Genomic DNA, 19,083 nt, shown 5'->3' with positions numbered 1-19,083 from the left:
AACACAAGCCCCTGGGCTATAACAAAAAAATCCAAGCCACCCGGCTAAAACATTATTCGGCTAAAACATCATTCAATCTCTACCGGGGGGATCCTTCACCCCTTAACAGCATCAGGAGCTGGTCGAGCATTCAGGCCCCTCCCTTTCACTTGTTCCGGCAGAGCTCCCTTCCTCCTTGGCTGCCAGCAGGCAACTGCCCTCCTGGCCTCAGGCCTGGGATTTATGTGGGAGCCAGGCCCCGCCCCTTCCGGTCAACTGACCAGGCACAGGTGCAGCCAATTCCCTCCTTAACCGGTTGCCCTGGCAACCGGCACCTGGGTTCCTGCCTCTACTCCAAGAGTAGCAGGCACCTTAGTGTCCTGCTACATACCTTCCCCCCTTAAAGCCCTCACTCACCCGGGGGTTCTCACATTTGCAGGTACTGTCTTGGTCCTGGGTTTCTCTCGACCTATCTTCAGTCACCCGGTAATTCAAGAGGCAGAAGTTTTCAGGCGCCTCCTACTCGCCTTTTCCCCAAGGTCGCACCATGTGGGATTTGCTGGGAGTTACCCTGCCACAGGTAATCCCCCCACATTAGCCAGCCTTGGTAGGGTGCCAATTAGGCTTGTCTTTTCTCTATGCTTTTAAATGATCGTGCAGAAGGCCCCATGCATGGTGTATTCTTCTGACCAAGAGGGCAGGCGCATTACCGTAGTTGCTGGGAGTCCGTCTCTCTACCACCTCTCTGTCCTTCTCTGTTCACCATTTGTAAGATCTTGAACTTCCTTCTCCTGCTGCCCGACCGGCTGGCCCTGTCTGGAAGGTTCCAGACTTAGAGGGGTCACCCTGCCTCTTAGTAACAGGGTTAGGGTTCCTTGTTATACACCCCCCTCTCTTCTCTGGGATCCCTCTGTTTCTTCTAGCCCGTCTTCTTCCTTGTATTGCCTCAAGAAGAAATCAGCGTTTATATTCTGGGTTCCAGGGCGATGCTTTACCTCAAAGCACTATGGCTGCAGACTAAGGGCCCATCTCATCAGTCTTGTGTTGTCCGTTTTCATGCTCTGCAACCAGCGTAGGGGTGCATGATCGGTGATCAGCCTGAATCACCGCCCTAGCAAATAATATTGGAGTGTTTCAATAGCCCACATAATCGCCAAACACTCCTCTATTGTGGCATAACTCCATTCCGGTGGGTGTAATTTCCTACTTATGTAGGCTATAGGGCACTCTCCTTCTCCTTCTCTCTGAACCAATACTACTCCGATGGCCACATTTGATGCATCAGTCTGCACCAGGAAAGGTTTATTAAAATCTGGTATATATAGGAGTGGTTGTAAGCATAATGCATCCTTCACCGCTCGAAATGCCTTTTCCGCCTCTGGTGTCCATCTCACTTTGGCTGGAGCCCCTGCTTTTATCATCTCCGTCAAAGGTACTACTAAATCCGCAAAGTGAGGTACAAACCTTCTATAATAACTGGCTAGCCCCAAAAAAGCCCTCACTTGTTTTTTAGTATGCAGTGCTTGATATCTTCACAATGCCTCCACCTTGCTCAACAACAGTCTCACCTTCCTGCTTCCTACTAGGAACCCCAGGTATTGTGTTTCCTTTTTTCCTATTGTACATTTCTTCAGATAGGCTGTCAGCCCAGCCCTTCTCAAATCTTGCACTGCTGCTCTCAGTGCAGTGAGGTGTTCAGCCCATCTCTCAGTGTATATAATAATGTCAATGTACGCCACGGCGTAACCCGCATGGGGAGCCAAAACTCTGTCCATTAACCGCTGAAACATCGCCGCGGCTCCATGTAACCCAAACGGCATGCGTTGGATCTGGAAGAGACCCCATGGAGTGGCAAATGCTGTCTTTTCTTGATCTTTGGGCGCTACTAGGACCTGCCAGTAACCTTTTATCAGGTCTAAAGTGGAAATGTAGCAAGCTTGCCTGATCTTTTCCACCAATTCATCCACTCTCGGCATCGGATAGGCATCAAACTTAACTACGGCGTTCACCTTCCGGAAATCAACACAGAGACGGATTTTTCCATTGGGCTTAGGTACTGCTACGATGGGGCTCTGCCAGTCGCTGTGGGATTCACATATGATACCTTTCTCTAGCATCATTGCAATCTCTACTTTTATCTGGCTTTGAAGTCGCTGGGGAATCCGCCTCCAGTTCTCATGGACCACCTGGCTTGGAGGAGTCTTTATCTGGTGTACCATACCCCGAGCTTCCCCAGGAGTTCCCTGGAACACATCTCTGTACTCCCTGACTAGCTCAGCAGCCTGTCTTCTCTGTTCTTCTGACAGTCGCGGGGCCAGTTCTATGTCACCCAGTCCACCTCCCTCTGTCAACACAGATCCCAATTCTAATTCCTCGGGATAAGGGGCTAAGTACATACACTCCCAGTCTTCCCACTTCTTCAACATATTAACACTGTATACCTGCTTCTTTTTCTGCTTATCTGATACACCTCATAGTCCACGGGCCCCGCTTGATGTGTGGCTTCATAAGGTCCCTGCCACTGGACAAGTAACTTACTCTCACTGTCCGGCAACAGAACCAACACATGGTCCCCCACGTCAAACTTTCTTTCCCAGGTGCCTCGGTTATAATGCCTCACTTGTTGCTGCTGGGCTTCTCTGAGATTTCCTAAAACCTCATTCCAAGCTGCTCCCAGGCATTCCCGCAGTTGGATCACATATTGGATCACGTTCTGGTCCTTACTCTGCTGTTCTTCCCAACGCTATTTAATCAGATCGAGGATTCCCCTTGGTTGCCGGCCGTATAGTAATTCAAAGGGTGAAAACCCAGTTGAGGCCTGGGGTGTCTCTCTTACAGCAAACAACAAAGGTGGTATAATTTTATCCCAATTCTGAGGACTTTCGACCACAAACTTCTTTAGCATCTGTTTCAGTGTCTGATTAAAATGTTCCACGAGCCCGTCCATTTGGGGATGATACATGGCTGTCTTCAGGTGTTTAATCCCCAAAACTTTACTCACTCCCTCGAATACGCGTGATGTAAAATTTGTTCCCTGATTGGTCAATAGTTCTCTCGGGAGTCCTACTTGGGAGAATATCTTCAGAAGTTTGTTCACCACCTTTGGCACAGACACTGTCCGCATCGGCACGGCTTCCAGGTACCTGGTTGCATAATCCAATAAAACTAGTATGTACTGGTTTCCAGTGCTACTTTGGGGAAGTGGCCCCATGATGTCCACCACCACCCTCTCAAAGGGAGCCTCTACCAGAGACATCGGAATTAAAGGAGCCTTTGGGGGGGGCGCCTTGGGTTCACTTTTTGGCACACGGGACATGAAGTGCAATACCTCGCCACTTCCCGCAACAGTCCTGGTCAAAAAAATCTTGCCCAAATGCGGGCTTCAGTTTTGTCCCGGCCCAAATGTCCACCCATAGGGAGCTCATGAGCCACTTTCAATAAGGCCCGTCGATATCACCGAGGTACCAATAACTGTACAACCTCCCCTCCTTCCGGCTTCTCTTGCTCAATTCAGTATAGGAGGTTGTTTCTTACCTCAGGGTTGTCTTCATCAGCTCTGGTCTTAATACCTCGCCGTTTCGTTGGGCTAGGTGTTCCTGCAGCACATACCAAAAGTCTGCCTCCCGACTCTGCTCCAACTGGAAATGTTCATCTTCCCACAAATGTGTGACATCCACCCCTTGTTCAGCCTCTTCCTCAGGAAGAGATTGTTCGGTTTCACCTGTGAATCCCTCAGCGGTTTCCTCTTGCCCCACACCGGCTATCTCTTTTAACAACTCGGGCCAGTCACCACCCAGTACTACTGGGTAGGGTAAATGCTCCGTGACCCCAACTAGCATTTGGCGAGTCTTATTACCTACTTGTAGGGTGACCATCACCCTGTTGATTTTGAAGGAGTCCCCGTACCAACATTGCACCATTGCACAATCGGCTATTTCCCTCTCTTTTGCTGGCAACACGTTGCTCCGCACCATAGTCTGCAATGAGCCCAAGTCCAGAATAGCCAATACCCTTTTTCCCTCTACTGTCACTTCCACCAAAATTGCAGGTGGCCCATCTTCCACCTCAGAGTCCACTCAGGCTCCATAGCCGCACATTCCTACACGAATCATTGGTCGGGGGCAGATGCTTCCAATCACACTGGCTAACAGTGCCTGTTGTCTTGCGCCTTGATCCAGTAGGCCTTGTACGGTTTGATGTAGCTGATTCAAAACTTGTTGCCATGACTCTGGGTCCAGGATTAGCATCTGTTCTCATTTCTCTCTCCCTATGGACCCAAGGGTTCTTTTCTTCATACAGGCAAACCAGCATCCTATGATGCATACTGCCATATAAAACTTTCCTGGCCAATGCACCATTGTGACAGGAGTGCCTCTTCTGGAGTCCGTCTATCGGTGACTCCGCCCTCCTGCTATGGGCCAACCACCCGCCTTCTCACCTGCCATGCCTTGATCTTAATTAAGGAATGTTAATTAGCGGGAAGCTGCCCATTCATTGCCCCGGTGCCAGGGGGCGTTATCTGCGGCTCCTTTTCCTCCCCTACACCGCAGCCCAAGCCTCGCGGATGATACTGACATGGTTTGATCTGGGCCTCGTTGTAATTTGGCCCTCCCCTTGTCCTCCCTGGGCTTTCCACAGCCCTATCTCGCTTTATCTCGCTGCCCCCACTCTCTGGGGCTTCTCGCTGCCCCCTCGTTGGGGCTTCTTGCTGCCCCCTCGTTGGGGCTGGGGTTCCCATGCTGCTGCAGGTCCCCTATGAGGCCTCCTCCATCCCCTAAGAGCCTCACCCTAACTGCCGGTACAAACAGCAAACACAAAACACAAGCCCCTGGGCTATAACAAAAAATCCAAGCCACCCAGCTAAAACATCATTCGGCTAAAACATCATTCAATCCCTACCGGGGAATACTCTGCCCTTTAAAGCATCAGGAGCTGGTCGAGCATTCAGGCCTCTCCCCCTTTCACTTGTTCCGGCAGAGCTCCCTTCCTCCTTGGCTGCCAGCAGGCAACTGCCCTCCTGGCCTCAGGCCTGGGATTTATGTGGGAGCCAGGCCCCGCCCCTTCCGGTCAACTGACCAGGCACAGGTGCAGCCAATTCCCTCCTTAACTGGTTGTCCTGGCAACCGGCACCTGGGTTCCTGCCTCTACTCCAAGGGTAACAGGCACCTTAGTGTCCTGCTACAGCACCGCACTTCAAGAGGGATGTGGCTAGCATTGAGAGGGTTCAGAGGAGGGCCACTTGCATGGTCAAGGGGCAGCAGGCCAGGCCCTATGAAGACAGCCTGAAGGGCCTGAATCTATTCAGCCTCCACAAGAGAAGGCTGAGAGGGGATCTGGTGGCTGTTTACAAACTCACCGGGAGGACCAGCGAGAATTGGGGGAAGCTCTGTTCCCCCAGGCACCACCCAGGGTTACTAGGAACAACAGCCACAGATTGTTAGAGAGAAGGTTCAGGCTGGACATCAGGAGACATTACTTTACAGTTAGGGCTGCCAGGCTCTGGAATGGGCTCCCAAGTGAGGTGGTGCTCTCTCCTACCTTGGAGGTCTTCAAGAGGAGGCTGGACAGATATTCGGCTGGGGTGATATGACTGCAGCACCCATTCCTGCCTGAGGTAGGGGGTCAAACCTGATGATCTGTTTAGGTCCCTTCCGACCCCAAGCACTATGAAACTGTAAGATTCCCCAATACAAAATTCTGCAAATATGTATTTAACCTTATTTAATCCCTTACAATAACTGGTCATTTGGGTGACTCGGAAATACAAAATAGATTTAAACTGCTAATGGCTGAGGTAATCATTTAACTACAGACAGAAATCAATCCTTCAGCATTCAGATATTTTTACAATGTTCGTTCTGTACTGCAGAAAAAGGTACTCTGCACTTTGCTAGAGGCTTTAAGAGATGTCAGTTTTTTTAAAGGGGGGACATCTAATCCCATATTCTACATAAAGACAAAACATAAATAAAGACAAATAGAATTCGACTATGTACTAAAATATCAGGCCCACATACTCTGTGAAGTAAACCTATTAGTTGGCTAGCAGTTTTAGTCATATTTAAAAGGCTCGGGGGGGGTTGTTTTATTTTTTTTAAATCGTGTTTGATAGTTATAACAATTAATACTCTTGAGCAGATAGAGGAAAATATCTAAGGAACAAGCTCAGACTGATGTCATAGTTTCAAAACCCACAGCAATGGAAAGCATATATAGAAAACCAACTTCAAGGGAAAAAATGATATTGTAGAACTTAACACAGAGAGGTGTTTCCCATCACTTCCTATTCTGAAACAGGAAATGCTAAGCTATATTCATGCTTTAATATTATTATACTGATCAGGATGAAATAGAAACTAAAATGAAAAATAAACCAATTCAATTTTCTTTTCACAGAAAGTACTAGAATTTACTCTTGTTTTCAATTTTCCTTTTAATTAATCTTTCTAAATACATAGTGCAGGATTTTAAGCAACACTGAAACTATATATTTGGAAATCTAATTTCCTTTTGAGGGGAAGACACAAGGGCATAATGCCTTTAAAGTAAGAAAAATGGAGTTTAAGCTTTCTTTAATTTTGGTAATCTCACCTAGGACAATGACTAGCTGAGTGGCTTTGGAGCCACATGGCCAATCTAAACTAACCAAAGAGCATATACCATATACCATGCCATATACAACCAGAAGTGAAAATGTTTTAATTGAAGTGGTAAACCTCCTTAGGGTTTACAAAACTTACATACATACTTTCTCTAAACAATTACGCTGCATGAGTTGCCTTATTTACAACTGCAGTAAAGCATACTCAGTGCATACAGGAACAAATTGGTTGGATAACATTTTCTGCAAAGAGCAGCAGCTGGTAAACTGAAGAGCCACTTCTGGCTAGGAGCCAAGGGCTGAGTATCATTGTTGTAAGAAGAACTAGTCCCAAAAAACTGAGTAATCTGCCAGCACTAAACATAGTTTATTTGGGAACCCAAAGTATTCACACCCCGCTACTCCATTCTTGTCAGTGGAAATCCATGATACTCCTGGCTCCTTGAAGTCTCCAAAAAATACTCAGTCCTCTTCTGGAACCAAGCCACTTTTAGTTTGCCAGACTGTTTTCAACTATCCATCTCCAACAATAACTGGCTTTTCGAGCTTCATATCTTGTTTCCCTAGATAGCAATGTGGGCCCGACATGCATTGAAGAATTCAGAATTCAGCACCTGGGAAGCACTGAGACTGAAGGCACTCTCACTGCGTCTCTTGGAAGGACCACTAGGGTGCTGGAAGAAGGGAAAGGTATGGGGAACCCGTGTGGCAGAAGAATGAAAGAGCTAATGATGGAATTGGGTGCAGGACCAGGAATCTGATCAATGACAAGACAGTGACAGGATATTCCTGGTGAATTTCTGACAAGCTGCAGGCAGACTGAGAACCCAGGGCAAAGCCATGTATAAAATAATATTTTATTTCCCTGTAATTTGGATCTTTATAACTTGTGGTCCTTGCAGTGGCAGGACACCAACCATGCCCTTGTTCCCCTGCTTTACCTGTTGCAAGTTAAAGGGTGTTTTTGATGTTTCCCTAACAGCTGTGTGTGAGGGCTGTTCCCCAGGCTCTCCCTTCTTGTCTATGTTAGACAAGCACCTGTCTAAAATGCCATAGACAGAGGTGATCCGGCTTTGAGCAGAGGGGTAGACTAGCTGACCTCCTACTTTGCTATGATTCTAAGATTTGTGTTTTAGCTTGTACCATTGCAGCTTCCTTCAAAGTGAGAAACAAGATCTTTCATTCATAGTAGGAGCAGCTTTTAGACCAAAGATGACCTCAGATGGCAAACACTGGAAAAGAATATAACTGACTGGCTTAAAAAGAAATTTGCTTCAATACAAAAGTACAGGAGAAAAAAGAATATTCCAGTGCATTAAAACACACCTGGAATTTTACCAAATGCAAGTACAATGATGTACCAAGTTTATAACAACAGATAGAGTTTGCTGTACTTACCTTTAGGTAGTGCAGTATCTTGAACAGGATACTTTTCTGTCTGTCCAAAAAAAGGCAGACAAATATTTGTTATTTTCATTATGCCTATCTTGAATGAAAAGTACACTGGAAACTTTATCACTAACTATGTTCTTAAATCTTGCTAGTTAATTTGCTGTAATATAGTAATGAATGAATTAGACAGAAGCCAAACATACTAGCCCAGGCAGCTGACACTTTACAATCCTATGTTTATTTGGTGTGTTGCTTTGCTTCAGTTTCTGCAAACAGTGTGGTTTAATAGACTAAGCACAGAACGGGAAGATAAGAAATTCTACACTTTAATATTGTCTGTCACTAGCCTCTATTTCCCTGGGTTGGAGTCCAGTCTTGTCAGACTACATCATGAGTAATTACACTGACATTAAAGGTGTTTCAGCAGGGATATACTTGGTCCCTCTATTAATGTTGTAAAAGTTGTGCTTACTTAAAAAACAGAACTAAAACCTGATTACAATGCAAAACTAAGCTACAGTTTGCCAGTTTAAGGACCTGTCTGCTGATTTACAGCACAAAGATGCATTCAGATTTCTATGCTGTAGTTTACTATTATACGTAGCCACCTGCCTCCTGCAATATGACCTCTAATACAGTGTTTCCCAACCTTTTTCCAGCCCAAGGCACACTTACCTTAATAAAAATTTTCTGTGGCACACCTGTTAAGGCATTCCCCATCCTCATACCTATCGTAGCTCATTGCCATGGCAAAATTCCACGGCATACCTGTTCATTTCTGACAGCACACTTTTGTGCTGCGGCACACTGGTTGGGAAACACAGCTCTAATAGACATTACTGTGTCCACTGTCTACTATAGGAATCCTTCCTCAGTTTTTTAAAGAAAGTCTTACTTTCCATAATTAAAGTCCTCCTAATTTTGAAATACATACATTTCTCACAGACATATATACATATGTACTTAAAAGTATCCTATATTTATGTCAAGCAGAGAGTAACTCCTTCCCACTTTTCTTGAAAGTTTCCTTAGTACGATCATTTTTGTTAATTTAACCAGTCACAAGCCACAAAAATGGTCATAAATATCTAAGTAAATCAAGGTCTACTACGATGGAACTCTGTTGTCCCATAGCTGCAATGGGATTCCACATAGGCTCAGAGCTGCTGTGGACCCCAGTGTGGAACCTCCATCCATGTAACTATGGATCCCAATACAGGATTGGGGTTAATTTACTAAACTACCTGCCCAAAAAGCCACAGGTTAAGGTCAATATTTATATCCCCATTCAAGTTTCTTCTGACCCTCCACTACAAACTTCAGATTAGAAAGACAAAACCCAGGGAAAGTAATAGCTTACATACTTGTTATCCATATGCCACATGAAGAAACTCATATCTCGTAAATAAGATAAGGTACTTTTATAAACAACCGTATCGCTACATTATACAGAAATCTTCTCTGTGCTGCCTAATATAACAATAATGTTATCATCAGCCTCTTATCTGTTGTTGCCCAGCATACACATACTACACTCAAGTTCAAAAAATTCTCTAAAGATTACAAGGCTTTTAATATTCCTTTTACCCGATGTACTCCTTGTCCCAGCATAAGACTTGTTTGTCTGAATAACTTAAGACACGCCGAAAAAGAAAAGCCTGAGGTGAAGGGTGGCTGCTTCCTTGTCAGCAAAACTGAATAAATGTTGTTTGCGCTCTTCCCTCAGTTCACCATGCATGGCATACACTTTTGTCTTCTGCCTTTCTAACGCCTTATCTCCTCATCAGATGCTGTATTTAACGGAAAGGCTGAGACAACACGCAAGCAATATCTAAATTTATCATTTGATGATCTTGTGGCTCACACCAATACCAGGGGAGAGTCATAGTTCAGATCTTGTTCTTCTGAATTATTATTTTTATAAACATTTGGAACACAGTAGGACATAGAGACCCCAACCCAAAATTAAGCATGCCAGGCACTATATAAGCGCATAATAGGAAAGAGTTCCCAGAGTGATTACAATCTAAATGTTGATTTCACACACAGACATCTGTTAATCTAAACATATTCATAGATTCATAGATGTTAGGGTCGGAAGGGACCTCAATAGATCATCGAGTCCGACCCCCTGCATGGGCAGGAAAGAGTGCTGGGTTTAGATGACCCCAGCTAGATGACTATCTAACCTCCTCTTGAAGACCCCCAGGGTAGGGGAGAGCACCACCTCCCTTGGAAGCCCATTCTAGACTTTGGCCACTCGAACTGTGAAGAAGTTCTTCCTTATGTCCAATCTAAATCTGCTCTCTGCTAGCTTATGGCCATTATTTCCTGTAACCCGCAGGGGCACCTTGGTGAGTAAAGCCTCACCAATTCCCTTCTGTGCCCCCATGATGAACTTATAGGCAGCCACAAGGTCGCCTCTCAACCTTCTCTTGCGGAGGCTGAAAAGGTCCAGGTTCTCTAGTCTCTCCTCGTAGGGCTTGTCCTGCAAGCCCTTAACCATACGAGTGGGCCTTCTCTGGACCCTCTCCAGGTTATCCACATCCCTCTTGAAGTGCGGCATCCAAAATTGCACACAGTATTCCAACTGCGGTCTGACCAGCGCCCGATAGAGGGGAAGTATCACCTCCTTGGATCTATTTGTCATGCATCTGCTGATGCACGATAAAGTGCCATTAGCTTTCCTGATGACTTCGTCACACTGACAACTCATGTTCATCTTGGAGTCCACTAGGATATTTATGGAATGTACTCATTCATATTTCTATAGACAACAGAAAGGTTGTTACCTAGATAAAGTTTTATTGGGTTCAGTAATAAAGGTTACCAAAACCATTGCATGTGTACCTAATTTAAAGATGTTAAGCCTACGTCAGTGTTACCTAGCTGAAAAGCTACACATAAAATATTAAAATGCATTTTATTATACCAAAATCAAATGCACTTACCATTTCTAAGGAAAAAGTGCTTGGATCTGTATCTTCCACTGGCTCTTTTTCAGCATGATCTACCAGAAATAAGCAAGCATTCCCTTGTTATCATCCTCCAAATAATTTTGTCTGGACACTCATATTTTTTTTCATTTTCCAATCAAGAGATGAGTTTCTCTGTACAGCAGTTATGTAAAACTTCATTTGGTATAGGAAAATGCGACAAAGTATGAAATAGTTTAATTAAATACAGTTACACAGCTAATAACAATAGGTTCAAATTAATATTTTATTTTTAATTAATAAAGAATTCAGCAATAAACAAACCCAACTAAACAGCTGGAAGCAAAGAGAAGCAACCAAACAAAAAATCCTCTTTCAGAATGTCAGTAATTAGTTACTCATTAGCAGTCTACTCTATACAATAAGGTACTCTTGTCCTGGGAAAAATATAATACTCAGGACAACTAACATTATATAGATTATAACTCAAAACCTAATGGAAAAGCATGTTTGGAGTAAAGGTTGAGATACTCTATACGTTATTTTTATGTGTCACAACATTTGTGTATGTTCACTGGTGCCTCTGCCAAAGGATACCAGTTCGGGCATCTATTCTATTATCTATTCTATCACAGGATGTCTATTCAGACCCTAGAAACAAGACAAAGACTGGCAGACTGTCCCTATGCCTGAGGAAGGGCACCTGTGCCTGAAAGCTTGCAAAGAACAATTTTCCAACTATTCAGTTGGTCTAATAAAAGATATCACATTTATGCAAATAACACTATCTGCCAAAGGACACCAAAACACTTATTTCTAAGAATCTCACTGGCAAGTCATTATTACCCCCTTTTACTAACAGCTAAACTGCAGCATAATGGTTGATTCTTGACCAAGGCTATGCAATGCGTTAGTGGCAGAGCCAAAAACAGAAACCAAGATTTAACACCCTGTCTCCATAGAGAAGGATCTTCTGTGGGTGCAAAGCATCTCAGCATAAATTATGAATAGTATTTGAACCAACGTCGCAGGTTTTGGGCAGGTAAGAGGTTTGCTCTTCATTATTCTCACCCTTGCCCCAAAAGATCCAGTGGCCCACTTTCCAATCAGGAAATGCCAGATATTATTTCATGATTTTCCCAAAGATGCTAAGTTAGGTAAATATTACCTGCTCTCTCTCTTTTCTCTAACCAGTGTCTCAGTTCACAGTTCATCTAACTGAGGAAATGAAAAACAAAGCTCATCATATGAAAACTAAGCCTTGACATAAAAATGGGCTGCATGGTTACTAGCCTACTGCTGCAACCTAACCATGGGGAAGAAGAGTACTAAAATTGCCTTTTTTTAGCCTATTTTTGATTAAAGTCAATAAAAGTGACTTTATGACACTGGAAGTAAGAGATTCCAATCATTTCACTGTGACATTATATGGCAAAGTATACATGTAAAAAATATGCTGACATGTAAAAAAATTATCAGACCAAAAGATGAAGTAGGTTTGAAAATAGAGATGGCAAGTCTAGGAAAAAGACACCTAAGTATTTCTAAACCACAGTTTCGACAACAACAATCAAAAGACACAGACTGGTCATCACCTGGCCCCTTGCTCAGGCTCACAGTTTTAGTATCCAGGTTCACCCTGGCCCAATAAATTAAAAGTACTTCTGAGCAAGACCAGGGTTGTTCAATGCTCAGTCTGGGTGGGTAGAACATGTGTATTGTGATCATCTCTAAGAGACCTAAGCACAGAATCTGGAGATTTTAGCTGCTAAATTCTAAGCAATTTTTCCCCGAGTGTGTGCAAGCTGCAATATTACAAACGCTTAGAACTTGGCAAAATATACGCAACATTTCATAGGAATACCAAAAGGCATAATATCCCTTATCGCTAAGGCCAGCTGCTTGCCAAAGTTTAGAAGCCTATTGCAAAGCCTGAGAATACTACAGCTCCTCAAAGAAAAGCCTGTCCTGCAGGCACTCAGGTAGCTTAGAGGCAGAAGGTGCCTGATTCAGAAGCGAGAGAACATAAGTCAGCTGACTGGAGAGAAAACATATTAAGACAAGGAGTTTGGTGAGGCTGGAACCAAAAAGGGGAGAGGATTTTACCTACCTTACAGGAATGTTATGAAGATTAATATATTAAAGATTGTGAGGTGCTCAAATACTATGGTAATGGAGGCTATATAAATATCTAAGACAGGACTAATAGGCAAAGAGACTGGGAATTAGATGCAGAGCCAGAGGAAGGGAAGAGACAGGTCCAGGATGGAGGCAGGTCAGAGGGGATGGGACACAAGGGCTCCAGCCTGGTGGAACTAGAAGAATGATCTGTGCCCACTACCACACACTTCACTGCACAACCTGGATGAGCCTCCAGATCCCTGCATCTTGCTGTTCCCATGATGTCTGCAGATCTCTCTGAAACCCAGTGACAAAGTGTGTGCCACCTCCTCCTCCAGTGCTATTTCACACAGATGATGACCTATTATTTCCATTACTAGCAGTGTAGGGAAACTGCCAGGTGCCCTGGGTACAAGGGCAGCAGCAACTTCTAGTTGCCACCATGAATACAATTACATGAGTGCCACCTGCTGCTATTTTTCTTTGCACCCCGCTTAGGTTGGCCCCAGGGCAGTTGCCCAGTTTCCCCACTCTAGGTATGCCACCAGCCATTATGCCTTAAGCTCAGCTGACAGTAATCTGTGTGGTAAATCTAACAGTTTCAACCTGGTGGGGAATCCATATTGGTAAAAACATGATTCCACTGGATGGACTTTGGGGTTTTGCTTTTTTTTCCTTATTGTAAAAGTTCCATACAAATAAAATATATTAAAAGAACACCAAGGTTGTCAGGCTCCTCTGCATGCTGAATAACATCTCTGATAAAATAGTTAGAGCAGGGTTGTCAAAGATATGACCCACAGGCCAGAATCAGTTCATGCAGCCCTAGGAGCCAGTGTGTGGGTCTCAGACCTCACCGACCCCAGCCTCATGCACTGCATGCAGCACACAGAGCTGGTCTGGCACGTGCATGTAGAACCCACACTAGACCAGCCCCGCAGGCTGGCTCTAGGGTCAGATAGGGCCCACAGACCAACCCTGCTGGGCTGGACCTGGCATGCTGTACACAGCACAGGGAATGGATCTGGGACATGTGCTGAAGCATGCAACACCCTGCCAGACCAGCCCGGCATGCTGGCTCTACGGCAGTCCGGATTAGGCCGAAAGACCAGCTCCATGCATTGCAGCCAGCATGCAGGGCTAATCCGGCATGGGCGCTTCATGCAGCACAGACCCTCCGCCAGCTCCACGCGAACCCCAGTCTGGTGCTGCCCATGTCAGGCTGGTCCTGTGTGCTGGTGTGTGTGTGGCCAGTTTGTGGATCCAGCTCAGCCCACTGACTAGCCCTGCCTCCCATCTGGTCCATGGGGCCAGATGTGTTGGACCACCCTGATCAAGCAGGGCGGCAAAGGCTAGCTGCTTATGGAGATACATCATTTGAGACGTCATTGCCAGAGGTTGTACCAGAGACCTCCTTTGCAGCTCCTGTTTGGAGTAGACTTCCTGGGTCTGATTCTTAGTTAGATTTCAGTTTCATTATGCTGCCCTGGCAAAGTAAAAGGGCATATAAAATGGACCCCTGCAAGGTTCATGGCACAAACCATCTCCCTATCTGGTATGGCTGGAATAAAGGCTGTCGAGGATATGGCCCATTGCAATACAGTTATTCTTTGCTTCACAACGTTCACAAGTACCCTATGAAGCAGTAAGCAAATTGTAGTAGATCCAAGGTTGCTATATTTTACAATGGGGACTGGGTAGACCCAGAATACAGAGGACACAAAAACAGCTTTGAGTTACCTTTGCTTTCCCAGCTCTCATGTGTATGGATGAAGTAACTGACAATTAGACACTTAGTATATTTCTGGCACATTGTTCCAGTCATTTTAAGTCTCATCTGAAAACTTTTCTTCCGTCCTATACCTCAGTTTCTCTTCTGTTACTTTTGTTGAATTACAGCATTTAACTAGAAATAAAGATTTTCACAAGATATTGTACAAGCCATTTTGTATAGCTGGAAATTAATGATTAAAAGGAAAGGAAAGGAAGTTACAGATTTCAGAAAGTACTTGGCATGGAATGCCCCGATTTTGACTCAGCAAAATGTTAATCGTTTCAGAAACGTCAATGCCAAAAGGGACCAGAGGCCTGGTCTGATCCACAGTGTAAAATAAGCCATAGGATATCATACTCTAGTTACTTCAGTAAGGAATGCTGTAATTTTTGTAATTTTGTTCTCTTGAAGCCCAAATGGCAACTCAACTCCCAACCCACTTCGAAAAAGGGCATATGTGGCAATGTGTCTATGTCTTTTTAGGTGGTTTTTTTTTTCCAAATTTCTGTCCACAGTCAGATTTAAACTGACAATGACCGGGTATAGGTCAGGTTCAATAAGTACTACAGGTCCCTTTGAGCCAACCAGATCATGTGAATGTAGAAGGTGCAGAACTCTGTCTATAGTTGTGCAGTTTCGGATATTTTGTGTAGGAGTATTTAGCTTCTATCTGTACAGCTTCACTCATTGTTGACTATTATGTTCCCTATTCCTTCCCCAAAGGTTTAGTGGCAGACACAACTATGGTGGGCAAATATCAAGAGATTTAGAACGTCTTGGTGCCAATCAAATCCATAGTTGGTTCTTCCATGGTGAGTAAAAAATGTTGGCAGAATCAGTATACCTGAAGAAAAGACTGAGGGACGGGGGAGAAGGAGCGTGGAGCTGTATCTCTGGAATGCCTTGCATGATCCAAATTTGGAACATGAAACCTAGCTGGCAGTAGCATAAGTAGGGAGGGATGCAAGCAGGGTGCTGACTGCTAGGGGATGCCAGAGTACCCCTTCCCAGGAGTCTTTGCTCCAGCATAGGAGCTGGGCAGCACAGTCCTATATGCAACAGTGTATTTGGGGGCAGGAGGGCAAGTGGAATGGTGTTCCTCCTCCCACCTGGGGAGCCTTGGCCATAGCAGGTACAGCCCTGCTCCCAGTAGCATATCTGGACTAGGGAGGAAATGAACAGGGCACCAAGCGTGGATCCCTGGGAGCCCATGCCACAGGCTGCTGCCACAAGAGCTGACAATGCTTCATAGCTGGTAGTAGCAGCAGCAGCACTTGATTTCAGTGTGCAGAGACCCTGGGCAAGTAAGCCTTCCCTTCCCCTTCCCCTGTTATCTACAGAGTTCAGTATGTCCTCAGCGCCCTGCTGTCCCTCAGCGCCCTGCTGTCCCTGACACTGAATGAACCTGCTATGCCTCTGCTAGTTGACAACCCAAATATTAAGGCAATCCAAGTAAGCAGATGCATTTTGGAACACTTATAAAAATCTAACTGGAAATAGAAATGAGTTCTCAACCTTAGATAGTGCAGAGACAGTGCTCTACCCAACAGTGTAGCTCCTTTCCTGTAATGTGCTCCAAATGACATCGGTGCACAGTGAAACTTACACAGGACAAATTGAATCACCCAATTAAGCTACACTGGTGTAAATCCTGCTTTATAACAATGCAAGTTATCCACCTTAGGGTTCGTATTAGTTTAACTCAATGATTCTCAACTAAGGTGCCAAGGCTCCCTGGGGTGCAGCACTACATTAGCACTCTTAGGTGTGCAAACACGATTCACAAGATAAACCCAAAGATTTCGAATAGGAACTATTTTGACTTCTCATGGTCTTTCTGAGTTTTTTTGTAACAGAATTGCTCTATTATTTTTCTGTAGTCAAAAAACAAGTGAAAACTAAGAGCCAGCATTTTCTGAGGGCTGCTCTGTGTCTAACAAAGGGTACCTTGAGTCTAATGTGGTTGAAAATCACTGCTCCAACTATATGATGCATTTGCATCAGAATTAATACTTTTGTTGTACAGAATCAGAGAATCATAGAAAATTACAGCTGTAAGGGACCTCAGGAGGTCAGCTAGCCTAACCTCCTGTTCAAAGCAGGACTGTCCCCAGCTATATCACTCCAGTCAAGGCTTTGTCTAGCCAGGTTAAAAACCTCCCAGGATGGAGATTCTACACAACCTCTCTGCATAACCTGTTCCAGTGCTTTACTAACCTCCGCATGAGGAAGTTTTTCCTAGTAACTAACCTAAACTTCCCCTTGCTGCAACCTGAGACCACTGTTCCTTGTTCTGTCGTCTGCCACCACTGAGAACAGCCCAGCTCCATCCTCTTTCAAACCCCTCTTCAGGTAGTTGAAGGCTGCTTTTAAATCCCCCCCCCTCAGTCTTCTCTTCTCCAGGCTAAATAAGTCCAGCTCCCTCACCCTCTCCTCATAAATCACATTCCCCAGCCCTCTAACCATTCTTGTTGCCCTCTGATGGACTCTCCCCAATTTATCTACATCCTTTCTGTAGTGGGGTAGTCAAAACTGAACACAATACTACAGATGTGGCCTCACCAGTGTTTAATAGAAAAGAATAATCACTTCCTTCAATCTGCTGACAACACTCCTATGCAGCCCAGCCCAGTAAGCTGGGCTAACAGCAACAAGGGCACACTGTTGACACATATTCAGCTTATTGTCCGCTGTAACTACCAGGTCCTTCTCTGCAGAGCTGCTGCCCAGCAGTCAGCCCCCAGGCTGCAGCAGTGCATGGGATTGTTCCAGCCTAAGTGCAGAACTTTGGACTTCTCCTTGTTGAACCTCAGGAGATTTCTTCTGATCCAATCCTCCAATTTGTCATTATCACTCTGAATCCTAGCCCGACCCTTCAGCATATCACATTACTCCACCCAGCCTGGTGTCATCACCAGTTTGGTGCTTATACACAAGCCCTAAGACACACTGCCCTCATCAGCAATGAGGCTCTGATCAGGGCTCAACTAACGGCAGATGAATTCAAGATATGAATATGAAACAAAGAAATGCAGAGAAGTATTTCCCATTATACTCTGATCTTTGCTGAACCCAGCCCTATATCTTATTTCTGTGTGTACATTTCAGCTGGCACCTGTCTAAAACTCTGCCACTCTCTGACCAAGAATCCAGGTTTTCAAATTCACTCTTAAAAGTCAATCAGTGTGCTAGAGGTGATATCTTCATTAGACCAACTAGACAGCTGCAAAATAAATAAATAAATAAATCTATACATATACACATATCCACACACACACATACATATACACATCTACACACACATATGCATACATACATATACATATATATGCATACATACATACAAACATACATATACATATATATCCCTCTTAAAATTAGGCACTCAAATTTACGGTCATTTGTGTTAGGAAGCAACGCCGCAGCCATTCAAGGACCTGGCTTGATCGGGGAAAAAAGTGGCTTTTTGTTAGTTTTACCTGGCACGGATTCCAGCTGTAGCTCAGTGGTGCTAAGTGACCCCACCCGGGCAGTAAAACCCAGTGGGGAGAGTCCAGCACCCCCACCTTTTCGTAATCCCAGTTAAGATCCAGCAAATTAAAAGAAGCCCAGTTTCGCCCCCGGCCCTCCTGCGAGCCTGGCGGAGTGGGGACGCCGGTGCAGTTGCTGGGGGGCAGCCTGCTGTGCCCGCGCGGCTACAGGAGGCCGACGCTCGTGGGAGCGGAGCTGCTAGAAAGCGCCCGGGGGACCCTGTGGGGCGAGGCGAGGCGAGGCGAGGCGGGCGCGGCGCGGCGCGGCGCGCTGGGAAGGCGAAGCCCCGGAGCGGCGCGGCGCGGCGAGCCTGCTGCTACGTGCCCGACACCTCTCTCCCCCGGGGTGGCGGGGGGTGCAGTCCGGCAGCGGCCCTGCCCCGAGCCGGGTGGCAGGCCGGAGCCCCCGGACACACGTGCGCACGGCGCGCCCTTACCTTGGGGCGCCGAGTCCTGCAGCGAGGCCATGGGGGCGCGGGCGGGGAGGCAGTGGGACGAGCGGTGGGCCCTGCCTCCCTCCCTCCCTCTCTCCTTCCCCACCCCGGATCCGAGCCGCGACTCGCTCCTACAGCACTTCCTGCTGGGGCTGGAGCAGCCCCCCTGCGCGGCCTGCGGGAGGGGCGCCAGGTGGGGCGCGGGCCCGGCCCCCCCGCCCGGCCCAGTGCCTCCACCTGCGCCTGCACGTGAGGGGTCGGGCCGCCCGCCCTCCTCCCCCTCAGAAAGTGCCCGCTCAGCCCTCCTTGCTTTTTG

The 19,083-nt window shown here is 45.8% G+C and overlaps 1 protein-coding gene across 2 annotated transcripts in view; it reads right to left on the bottom strand.

The window, feature by feature from the left end:
* EDARADD (EDAR associated via death domain) overlaps window positions 1–18,877 on the bottom strand; it is a 34,826-nt gene extending 15,949 nt beyond the window's left edge. The window contains exons 1-3 of one of the 2 annotated variants that reach the window (XM_059715638.1): window positions 18,771–18,877; window positions 10,924–10,982; window positions 7,979–8,018 (exon numbers count right to left, since the gene is read on the bottom strand). In XM_059715638.1, coding sequence (XP_059571621.1) covers window positions 7,979–8,018; window positions 10,924–10,982; window positions 18,771–18,801 — 130 coding nt within the window. In that variant the 5' untranslated portion in view covers window positions 18,802–18,877. Of the gene's footprint in view, window positions 1–7,978; window positions 8,019–10,923; window positions 10,983–18,282; window positions 18,548–18,770 lie in introns of those variants that run through there. The other variant, XM_059715639.1, reaches the window with a different exon arrangement.
* Window positions 18,878–19,083: the final 206 nt, after the last annotated feature.

This window comes from Alligator mississippiensis, chromosome 1 (genome assembly GCF_030867095.1).
Source record: "Alligator mississippiensis isolate rAllMis1 chromosome 1, rAllMis1, whole genome shotgun sequence".
In the NCBI taxonomy this organism is placed as follows: Eukaryota; Metazoa; Chordata; order Crocodylia; family Alligatoridae; genus Alligator; species Alligator mississippiensis.
Note: the sequence above shows the minus strand (reverse complement) of the source record. Positions and strands in the feature narration are given on the sequence as shown.